Below are 12,264 nucleotides of genomic sequence, written 5' to 3' on the forward strand. Positions count from 1 at the left end.
TTCTTCATACCAAAATGTAATACCTCGCATTTATCTGTGTTGAACATCATTTGCCAATTATATGCCCATTCTGCAAGTTCGTTAGTGTCTTGTAATTTGTTGCAGTCCTCCTCAGTATTAACTATTCCCCCCAATTTGGTGTCATCTGCAAATTTAGAAATTGTGTTTTTGATTCCAAAGTCTAAATCGTTAATATAAATTGTGAACAGTGGTCCCAGCACTGATCCTTGTGGGACCCCACATCCCACCTTCTGCCACTCTGAATAGCTCCCCTTTACCCCTACTCTCTGCTTTCTATCTTGAAGCCAGCTAGCTATCCATTCTGCTACTTGTCCCGACTCTGCATTCTCTGACCTTGTTCATCAGTCTATTATGGGGTACCCTATCGAAGGCCTTTTGAAAATCTAGATATAGTACATCTACCGCATTACCCTTGTCTACTCTCTCTGTTACCTCTTCAAAGAATTCAATGTGGTTAGCCAAGCAAGACTTTCCCTTTTGAAATCCATGCTGACCATTCATTACTATGTTTTTGGTTTCTAGATGTTCTTCTATTTCCTCCTTTAGTAGGGATTCCATTATTTTTCCTACCACCGATGTTAAGCTGACTGGTCTAGAATTCCCTTGACATATTCTATCCCCCTTCTTAAATATTGGTATTATGTTAGCTATCCACCAGTCCTCTGGCACTACACCTTTTTCTAATGAATTAGTCATAGAGTCATAGAGTAATACAGCACGGATAGAGGCCCTTCGGCCCATCGTGTCCGCGCCGGCCATCAAGCCCTGTCTAATCTAATCCCATATTCCAGCATTTGGCCCGTAGCCTTGTATGCTATGGCATTTCAAGTGCTCATCCAAATGCTTCTTAAATGTTGTGAGGGTTTCTGCCTCCACAACCCTTTCAGGCAGTGAGTTCCAGACTCCAACCACCCTCTGGGTGAAAAAGTTCTTTCTCAAATCCCCTCTAAACCTCCCGCCCTTTACCTTGAATCTATGCCCCCTAGTTATTGACCCCTCTACTAAGGGAAAAAGCTCCTCAGCATCCATCCTATCTATGCCCCTCATAATTTTGTACACCTCAATCATGTCCCCCCTCAGCCTCCTCTGCTCCAAGGAAAACAAACCCAATCTGCCCAGTCTCTCTTCATAGCTGAAGCGCTCCAGCCCTGGTAACATCCTGGTGAACCTCCTCTGCACCCTCTCTAACGCGATCACATCCTTCCTGTAGTGTGGCGACCAGAACTGCACACAGTATTCCAGCTGTGGCCTAACCAGTGTTTTATACAGCTCCATCATAACCTCCTTGCTCTTATATTCAATGCCTCGGCTAATGAAGGCAAGTATCCCATATGCCTTTTTTACCACCTTATCCACCTGTTCCGCCGCCTTCAGGGATCTGTGTACTTGCACACCCAGATCCCTCTGACCCTCCGTCTTGCCTAGGGTCTTTCCATTCATTGTGTATTCCCTTGCCTTGTTAGTCCCCCCAAAGTGCATCACCTCGCACTTTTCCGGGTTAAATTCCATTTGCCACTGTTCCGCCCATCTGACCAACCCATCTATATCGTCCTGCAGACTGAGGCTACCCTCCTCGCTATTTACCACCCTACCAATTTTTGTATCATCCGCGAACTTACTGATCATACCTTTTACATTCATATCCAAGTCATTAATGTAGACCACAAACAGCAAGGGACCCAGCACCGATCCCTGTGGTACCCCACTGGCCACAGGCTTCCAGTCACAAAAACAACCTTCGACCATCACCGTCTGCCTTCTGCCACTAAGCCAGTTTTGTATCCAATGTGCCAAGGCACCCTGGATTCCATGGGCTCTTACCTTCTTGACCAGTCTCCTGTGCGGGACTTTATCGAAGGCCTTACTGAAATCCATGTATACCACATCCACTGCGTTACCCTCATCCACACACCTAGTCACCCCCTCAAAAAATTCAATCAAATTAGTCAGACATGATCTTCCCTTGACAAAGCCATGTTGACTATCCCGGATTAATCCTTGCCTCTCCAAGTGGAGACAAATTTTGTCCCTCAGAATTTTTTCCAATAATTTTCCTACCACTGATGTTAGGCTCACTGGCCTGTAGTTCCACGGTTTTTCCCTACTACCCTTCTTGAATAATGGTACTACATTAGCGGTTCTCCAGTCCTCTGGCACATCCCCTGTGGCCAGAGAGGTCCTGAATATATGTGTTAGAGCCCCCGCAATCTCTTCCTTTGCCTCACACAGCAGCCTGGGATACATTTCATCCGGGCCTGGGGATTTATCCATTTTTAGGCCAGCTAAAACCGCCAATACCTCCTCCCTCTCGATGTTAATATGTTCGAGCATATCACAGTCCCCCCGCCCTATTTCTATGTCTACATCGTCCTTCTCCATAGTGAAAACAGATGCAAAAAATTCATTTAGAACCCCTCCTACATCTTCCGGCTCCACACACAGATTGCCACTTTTGTCCCTAATGGGCCCTATTTTTTCCCTAGTTATCCTCTTACCCTTAATATACTTATAAATCATCTTCGGATTTTCCTTTATTTTGCTCGCCAGTGTTATTTCATGGCCCCTCCTTGATCTCCTAATTTCTTTTTTAAGTATCCCCCTGCAAAATTATTAAATATGTATAGTAATGCCTCTGCTATCTCTTCCCTAGATTCTTTTAAAATATGTGGAGGCAATCCATCCGGACCAGGGGTTTTATCCTCTGAGTTTGATTAGTTTATTTAATATATCCCCTTTTTTATTTTATTTTAAATGCACTTATCTCATCATCCAATGTCATGTCCACCTGTTCTATCTCTTTACGGTTACTGTTCTATTTACCTGTACTGCCCAAGTGCACCAAATGGTGCCATCTGATAATAGTCATGTTACTGCAGCGAATTTACAAGTGCTCAAGATCTCAGAGGAACCCCAAAACACCTAGTCTACATGGTCCATATAACCTGGCATCATACTCCTTAACTATCCAACAGCACAAGTCCATCAGTCTAAAGGAACAAACTTCTTATTCTGGAAAATACAACTTCATCATTCACTATAACACACAGGATTCTGGGTATGGTTTCATTTCTAGCCATTATACTGCACTGCCAATCTCTCTCTTTTGACAGAGGATCCTCACTGAGGTTAGTGCAGCCAATATGGGTTGAGAATGACCTGCTCTGTACACTATTTTTGCACTTAATTGAAGCCAATATAGTCATTAGCCTCATCTGAAAATTATCATGGGAGAAGAGGTTTAATTGAAGAATTCTTCAGGTGTACAAAAGCAAAATACTGTGGATGCTGGAAATCTGAAATAAAAACAGAAAATGCTGGAAATACTCAGCAGGTCAGGCAGCATCTGTGGAGAGAGAAAGAGAGTCAACGTTTCAGGTCGATGACCTTTCGTCAGGTATGTTACTATTGAAAATAATTCCTGAAGAGAAATCTTTCCTGAGTGAACGTGAACCGATTACCGGACATAACTTCAATGTTGAAAAACAACATACCAGAATTTGCATTGTTTGAGTTGCTGCTTTTAGTTGAGTTATCCGCTTCATTCTCAGTTACAGACTGCTTTGACTTCTGCTTGTAAGAAAAATATTTTTTTTTATTTAAAAAGAATGTGAAACATCTATGTAGAACTATACCATACTTCATCCATGCAGCCACAGACACAGCAAACTTCACCGTATCATGCAACTCTCATTAAAATGAACATGCAGTAAAACAGATGAAAATATAAAATACGGATAGCTGCAAATTAATTCAAAAAGCCAAAGGACAAGTAAAATAATGTCACTAGACCTCTATTGAACCAATTTTTGTTTATTACCTTGGCTTGCTACAATAAAAGACACAGAACAGAATAGTTTTATTATTTATGAAACAAAGCCACAACTTTATAAAGTATTAGGACTAAAATTACACAATATAATTAAACATTTGTCAAAACAAAACGTTAAATATAATCTTCACTTGATTGGCACCCTTTCTTTGCCTTATCTGTAATTAAGGCAAAGTATAGACTCTAAAATTTCTCTCAAAGTGTTCAGTTCAAATGACATCAAGGGCCAGAAATTCGGTGCCTTTGCGCCTCCGGGGGACACGAATGGGGCACAAATGACTTCACCTGGGCACAGCACCGCTAACAACTCCCGCTAAATTAAGCGGGAGTTTAGCAACGGCGGTAACCGGTAGCGCCCCGCTCCGCTGGCAATGAAGACGTCATCATCGTGCGCAGCGCCCCGTTTTCGCCCCGCCTGAAAAATTGGCCCGCGCCCCCCGAATCTGCGGCAGCTGATGACAGCGACTGATTCAGGGGACGGGAACGGAGCAGCAGGAGGCTCGTGGGGCCATAAGTAAAGGGGAGGTGGCGGGCGGAGGAAAGAAAATTGACCTATTTACTTGTCGCAGCCTATTGCGTCTTTCAACACTGTGTCCGTGCCACGATCTGGTAGCCCGTAGAGTTGTGGGCTTGGGCCCTCCCCTTTAATGAGGGGAAGAGCCCTTCTATGCGGCAGTGCTACGTGGCCCAGTGTGCAGTGCTGCAGAATGCACCACCCCGATATTTGGGGTTGGGTTCCAAGAAGGAAGTGGAGCGCTAATGGGGCACTAAAACTGAGTTTAGCGATCGCCAGCGCTATTTTTCACCAGGCGCTAGCGCCCAGGCGATGTTAGCAATCCAAAATGGTCGCTAATAAAATTATTAGGGGGAAAATTTGTTAAAACAAATATACAGGAAACTCTCGATTTACCGGCACCCAAACAACTGGAAATCTCGGTTAACCGGCAAAATTCAGGAGTAGGTTCAGTTAAGTTTTTCTTCATATTAGTGGCCGTTTCTTGATTCTTGGCTGTGTAATCGGGGGTTCCTGCATTTGTTGCTAAGCAACAGGGACGCTTGGTCTGTGGTCGGGCTTCTTGCACCTGTTGCTAAGCAACAGGGAAGCTTGGATTTGTTGCTGTGTATGAGCTCTCGTACCTTTTAACTATAACTCTCTGTAATCCGGACTTTTTGATAAACCGGCACCACGCCAGTCCCGTCGGTGCCGGATAAAAAAGAGTTTCCTGTACATTTCTGTAACTCGCACAGCAGTCAAAAGATTAATTCACCTTTCGTGCCAAAATCTTCCTCCTCTTCTTCTCTTCCTCTGATCCATGGTGAGACTGTGCCCTCGTCAGTCTCTTATGCCGATGAATCTTTTGGAATGATGACAAATGGAAATTTTCGTTTTTAGCAGCATTAAAAAGTTAGGTAGAGTGTTCTAATTGTTATACCAGTTTGTGGCTGATCTACTGGCAGGTGCAAAACATTCTATTAACACTTCCTGTCCTCAAATGAGATGGTAGGGAAGCTTTCCCGCTGCTCTGCCTCGTTCCAGCTCAGTTGCCACCTTAACTTGAGCCTTCAGCTGGGTGGCCCATGTGCCCAGTTAAATCAGATGGGATCCTCATTAATCTATACAAATCAGGGTCCGATGATGCACATAGGACCCCGATGCAGCTATCAGGGCCTACTGTACTGAGCGTGCGCCACGGATTCTGTGCTCAGTAAAACCTGGCGGTCAAGAGGAAGAGGCCCCAAAAAAGCAAATCTAAAGTTATTTCTGTGGGGGCAGGAGAAGTACTCCTCAGGCTGCACAAGAATAATGCGGTCCTCTGCCACCCCTCCGCAATCGTTCCCCCCACCCCAGCAGACCCACCTCCCTGCCGGCTGGGTCAGCCTTCGGGTCACCCACTATTGGGCCAAGCCAGAGCCAGCAATCTGCAGCAGGACACCCGTTTGGAAGACGCAACACACCAGCAGCGTGCGAAGACTCAGCCCTCAAAATGCATCAGGCCTCCCACCAGAAGGATCAGGCCCACTCTGACAGCCAGCCACCCGATAGCCGACATATTCCCTAGTGTGTTTAGACAGGACAGTTAGTTTTCAAAATGTGCAAAAGTATTTGTAAAATCATTTACTAGAAAAGAAATGGTATCCTAACTTTTTCTTTCCTGACTCCAACTCTTTCCCTTACCTCTCCTTCCTGAAGGCAGCGACTCATGCTGCTATGGGTGCTAGCCAACCATTTCTCTTGTATGAATATAGACAAAGGATGTTGGCAAGCTATTCAATTATGGTGAGGCAAACCGAATCCTGCCTCAACTCACCAACACTCACTTTCCAACAGTAACGTTTGGGACTAGGAACCCCGGCTTACTTTTCTCTTTTCTGGGCCAAGGACACAGAGACCAGTTTCAAGCATCTTTACACCTGGCTGAGCCAAACTGGTTTGTATTATGTAATCTATAAATAATCTATTCCCTCAGGAGCAATTAAAATGCAAAAATGGACATGTGAAGCACGTTAGCAACTTCTCAGACATGGCAAGCTTTTGAGCATTGCAGCAGTATTCCTACATGGAAATGAAGATCACAGAGATATAATGGCCCGTATTTTCCGATCCCTATGGGTGTGTACGACCCGCAGGGACATCGGGGGGGAGAGTTCCACTTTCTGCAGAACCTCCGCCCGCTGAAAACACTTAAAAATCTTACGCCTGTTAAAAGCAGGGGTAAGGCCTGCTTTTACCAGCATAACAGTTTAAAAAAAAGTTTAAAAAAACATTTTTTCCCCCCACTCACTTATAATTAAAAAAAAATACTTTAAAAAAGTTTATTTTTATAGCCCCGTAAAAAACTTTAAATTAAATTTTTGGTTAAAATATTTAATGTAATGTCATTTTAAACTCATTTTAAAAACTTGATTTTTTTTTTTTTTTTAATTATTTAATATTTTGATGTCTTTTTGGAGTGATCTCCATTCATACTTTTGACAGGTCTATCTGTCAAAAGTATGAAGGGAGATTCCCTTCTCCCACTGGCTCGCCTGGCCCACGTGATCCCAGGGACGCTTGTGATCCGCATGCGCCCCTGGGATACGTGGGCCCTGCGCATTTCGACTGTGGAGAGGCCCAGGAGCGGAAATGGCCACACCTCGGGAGCCCTCAGGTAAGGGCGTAGATTTTTTCCCCGATAGGAGCCATCTGCACGCAGGAAGCCCCCTATTGGAAATTACAGAACAATATATCCCACTACCGATCAACATTCTTTGGGTACTTCCCAAGTTGTTTAAATAACATTCATTAGCAATTTGCAGAAAATAAATTTTGAGCTTATGTTAAAGCTAGAAGAGGTCTTTCAGTACTTAGATTTAAACCAATGGAAACAAAATCGAGCTGATCAACTCGAAGAATTAACCACAGAAACCCTTGTATACTATAGCTATAATTTACAGCCAAAAGCTGCTTCAAAGCACCTAGTATAATCAGGAATATTTTCTACTCCAATCACACACCAGAGATATTTGAAATAAAAGGAACTTGTGCCTTGATTTCACATTAGATATGGGTTGTAAAATCAAAGATTCACATGAGGCTGTTACAAACAGCATGATGCAAATAACAGGTTACCTATAATTCAGGAAAACTGTCTGGTGCACATTACCCTTGGCACATGGACTGACTCGGCCAGTAAGAAAACCCTGATGTCACTTACAGTCTAAACATGCAATAAACTTTTTGCCTAGTCACATGGTACACAGGCAAAGGCCAATCACATATCACTGTCAACTTGACACCCTTTAACACAAAAAAAAAACTGAAAACAGCAGGCCAAATGCAGATACAGCCAAAACATTGCTTTACTTCTATATATTATGAAATAACATTCTAAAATATGTTCCAATGTTTCTAGACATATTACAGGCTTGTAACACTGTCGCCTGTGTTACTATATTCAAAGGGCTTGCTTGACTCACTGCTTTCTGCTCTTCATTTAGCCTTTTCTCCATGCACTCTTTTGCTGTTTTCAAAGCTTCCTTCAGCTTACTAGGTATCTGCCACACCAAACAGAAAAGAAAACTTCAAACACTAAACACGTGGAATGTTTCCTTTTTCAGGCTTTACATATATAAATGACATTTATTTAAACTGCTTTCCTTGGAAACAAAATACCTATTTGCCTGAAAATGAAAATTAAGTTATTCTTTTTGACCATAATTTTTTAAATCATTAGCAACTGAAATTGATTTTTTTTTACATCCACATTTATACTTTATTTGCCTGGCATGTTTTCTAAAAGTCAAAGCGTAGAAACAGGAGTAGGCCATTCAGCCCCTCGAGCTTCAGTTAAATCATAGCGGATCTCTACCTCAACTCCATTTACTAGCCTTTGTTCCATATCCCTTGATACCCTTACCTAACAAAAATACTTCAATCTCAATCTAGAAAATTTCAATTGATCCAGCATACACAGCTTTTTGGGGGAGCAAGTTCCAAATTTCCACTACCATGTGTGTGGAAGAAGTGTTTCCTGATTTCACTCCTAAATGGCCCAGCTCTAATTTTAAGATTATGCCCTCTTATTCTGGATTCCCCACCAGAGGAAATAATTTCTCTGTATCTACCCTATCAAATCCCTTTACCATTTTAAATACCCCAATCAGATCACCCCATCAATGGTCTAAAACTCAAGGGAATATAGGCCAAGTTTATGGAACCGGTCCTCATAATTTAATCCCGTCAGCACTGGTATCATTCTGGGCAGGCTGCAAAAGATGCACTGAATCTTTTCAGCTTTCTTTCTGGATAGCATAATGTTTGTTAATCTCAATGAGCATTTCTGAATTGGTTAAGTGTTGCAGCCAGTTCTAGTCAAGTCTTTCAGGGCTAAAAGGAGGGGAACAATGCCAGTTTTATACTACTATTTTCTATGAAATTTATGCACATGGCAACCTAAATTCAGACTGCAAATTGTGGTACGTGGAGATGAGAACTGCACTGGTGGAATGCTGTCCCCCACCCACACTAATCCTCCTCTCACACTCACTCATCGTTGCAGATTGAGGTACTTTAGAGAATGAAAGGGGAATTGTAAATGTATTCATGTTTCTGACTCTGTCCAGGCATTTTCTTAGCATAAAGATTGAAACTGTACCTTTGCGATTTCAAGTTTCTATTAGTGTGTGAATCTGGACAGAGTGTACTGGCAAGTACGTGAAAGAGCCCCACCAAGACACAATGGAGACATTCAAGGTCTGAAGAGAAAAGTCTGATCCCCAACATTGGAGGGTAGAATTATGAGGAAAGACTGGAGAAACTTGCACTTTTAAGCCCTGAAAGATGGTGACTAACAGTGAACATGAGAGATAAATAGTATGGAAAAGGAAAATCAAGTTAAATCATAACAGTAAAATAAGGAGCACAGGTTCAAACTTGTAAAAGACAAAGTCCTTCACACAAAGAATGAGCTACAGTTGGAATGGACCTCTAAGGTAGGGTAGGGGAGGCAAAAACCATCATCTAACAAACAGTTGGAGGCTGTTATGGAGGGGGCTGTTGCTTTTTCTGGATACAAGAGTCAAAGTTGACCTAATGACCTTCCTCATTCGTATTTATCTTGTGATCACAGCCAAGCTCAATCCTGTCCTCCTCCAAAGCGCACCCTTCCAGCAGAAGTCACTGGAGAGCAACCAAGTGCAGAAACCTTGGCTGATTGTTCACCTCCTTACCCTGGGGCAGAGACTAATTAGAGTACTCCTACAGCCACCTGGCTGAAATCACTCGGCACATAATGGAGCTCAAATCTAGGACCTCCCAGTCTGTTTGGCCTAGCTACTCACTGCCTCAACTAGTTGGGCCATCTAGGGAACCACAAGTAAATTCTCTTAATTCCCTAGTCCTACATGGAATGGCTTCTTTATGCTGTGATGAAAGGACGTGCAATTTGGACACAAGGGCCGCGATTTTGCTGACCTCGGCGGGTCCGTGGCAGACGACGTTGGTGGCAGGTCCCAACCCTGCTGCTGGCTCCATCCCGCTGTCGGATATGAATTTCCCTAGATTTGGCTTGTTAAGTCCATCCAGCGCGTTTCCCGGCCAATTAGAGGAAGCGGGTCTGGTGACGCCATTTAATGGCGCGCCATCAGCCAGTTTCCTTAAAGGGACCATGACCAAATTTATTTTGACATTTGTGCTGTCAGTGTTCTACGGCAGTGAGGTGCTGCAGACACTGACAGGCACTGCACAAAGGCACAGGGCTGCACCCAGGCTCTCCCATGACTCCTTCCATATACTTATGGAGGGAGTCACAGCACGCAGGGAGGTCATCTTCCCTTCACATGGGTGGAAGAGACCTTCCCAGGAGATCAACACAGCCTGGTTGCACATTGCACAGGAGGGCACAAGCAGGGATGTGGTCAGGAGGACCAGGCTGCAGTGCCACAGACGTTTCAATGATCTCAGTAGATCACGAAACGTTAGTACAAAGCCACACTCAACCTCATCCTGCTGTGCCTCTCATCACATCCCCATCACTCTGCCTTCCCTACCCTACTCCTGCACACCCTTACTCTCACAACTTACCTTGGACCTCTACCCATCCCCCCCCTCTCTCTATATTATCACTTCCCCATCTCACTAGCCACCCCTCACACTCACCCTCATCCTAATCCAATCATACCAACTAACAACACACAAGGGTAGGCACTTGGGTGTTTTATCCAATGTTCATGTAAAGTTTCTGTTAATGTGGTGTCAAACATTGAAACCTTTATTTTCAACACTTTGCATTCTTGGACAGATTTGTGTGCACCTTTGGAAATGGCTTAGTGAGTTACAGTGAATGGTGAGACACAACGGTACCCCCCGCAATGGTGGTGAGTGTGAAAGGAATGGCTTGGACATTGTAGGGATGCTTTATGGTGTTGGTGTGGGGTAGTGCCAACCTGGCGCATCACGTGGCAGCCAGGGTGTACAGCGTCAAGTGAAGTAAATCTGGCTATGGTGAGGCCGAACCTGGCCTCCCGGGCAGCAATGTGGTCGGGTGCTGATGCCCTCTGTCCTGTGCAGCATCAGTTGATTGCGGAGAAGGTTGGTGGTGTTGTTGGTGCTGCTGGTGTGGGGGCTGATCGTGGTGGGATTCTGAGGACCAAGGTGAGAGAATATAAAGGGAACCCATGCTGATAGAATAGATGGCAGGTGAAGTAGAGATAACATAAGCAATCTGTCAATGGTGAGAGAGGTAACAAGGTCAGACTAGATGGAGACTTGTATAAAGGCTTGCAGCATGGTAAATCTGTTGTGGAAATGCAGCGAGGAAGAGCTTGTGGCTGAGGGAAGATAACTCTAAGGTGGGAGCTTTTACTTGACATTTGAAGCCGTCAACTCATCAGCTGATTCAATGGCCACTGACCTCCCGCCTCAGCTTCACAGACGTGGTCTTGCAACAGCATGAAACCCGTGGGCAAGCTGTCAAATTCAAAAGGTAAGTTTAAAACCATTGTTAAGTGGTTGTAAACAAGCCACTAATCATTTAAATTGACCCCCCAGCCGCTGCCCATCGGGTTTGCTCAGCGCTGGCAGACCCGACATCGGGAAAGGCAAGTGTGCGCGATTTGAAAGCGGGTTCCCGAAAGGAGAGGTTAGGAGATTTGTTTTATATGCAGTGGGTTGTTCAAACATGAAACATCGTTCAGTAACAGTGGTGGAAACAGAATTAGCGTTTAAAAGGGAAGTGGATAAATATTTGATAAAGGAAAGAAATTAATGGAAACGGGGAAAGGGCAGAGAAATGAGACTGTAGATAACTCCATCAGAGAGCCAGTACTGACATGATAGACCAAATAGATTTCTTCTGTGTTGTAGAATTCCATGATTCTATATTTCTAGTGGATGAAACCCCACTGAATGGCCCATTTACATTTTTCTTTATAAATATAACAAAAACTGAGAATGTGTTTTCGCAAAATATGGCCAATGGCTGAGAAAAGGGTATTCGTAATACATAGTGGGGAGTTCCAATCACCTTTAAGTTAAATTATTTTACTAGAATATACAGAAAATATGTTAAATCTCAGTTATAGTGTGGTTCTGGTGCAATACAGAATTATAAGCAACAAATTTACCAATACAGTAGCAATTCAAAACAAACAACTAGCAATTATTAAAAGCTCTGATGCCTGAAACATGCTCTTGCAAGCACTTATACAGCTGACATTTGAACTTTTTTGTATACAGGACTTGATAATACTTGGGAAACTGTTCCAGCAGGTAACAGCACAAGAGTGAGAGAATTCACCATACACATCTACATACTAAATAAATTGTAATCTACCTGCTTTATTATTTTTATGGAGAGAACAAGGGAACTAAAATGCAAGTGTTGGAAGGACCATTAATTTTAAAATAACACAGTTCACTGGTTATTTTCACAATG

At 43.4% G+C, this 12,264-nt stretch overlaps 1 protein-coding gene across 3 annotated transcripts in view; it reads right to left on the minus strand.

Annotated features, from left to right (window-relative positions):
* Window positions 1-12,264, minus strand: part of pxk (PX domain containing serine/threonine kinase) — a 71,403-nt gene that overhangs the window by 19,215 nt on the left and 39,924 nt on the right. For 2 of the 3 annotated variants that reach the window (XR_015080036.1, XM_086001553.1), the window contains exons 11-13: window positions 7,808-7,885; window positions 5,119-5,205; window positions 3,513-3,591 (exon numbers count right to left, since the gene is read on the minus strand). Coding sequence is in view for 2 of the 3 variants with exons in the window: in XM_086001553.1 (XP_085857679.1) it covers window positions 3,513-3,591; window positions 5,119-5,205; window positions 7,808-7,885 (244 nt within the window). In the remaining variant the exon portion in view is untranslated. The remainder of the gene's footprint in view (window positions 1-3,512; window positions 3,592-5,118; window positions 5,206-7,807; window positions 7,886-12,264) is intronic. The other variant, XM_086001554.1, reaches the window with a different exon arrangement.

The sequence above is a fragment of the Somniosus microcephalus genome, chromosome 11 (genome assembly GCF_052327205.1).
Source record: "Somniosus microcephalus isolate GS21.2 chromosome 11, FLI_Smic_1.0, whole genome shotgun sequence".
NCBI lineage: Eukaryota > Metazoa > Chordata > Chondrichthyes > Squaliformes > Somniosidae > Somniosus > Somniosus microcephalus.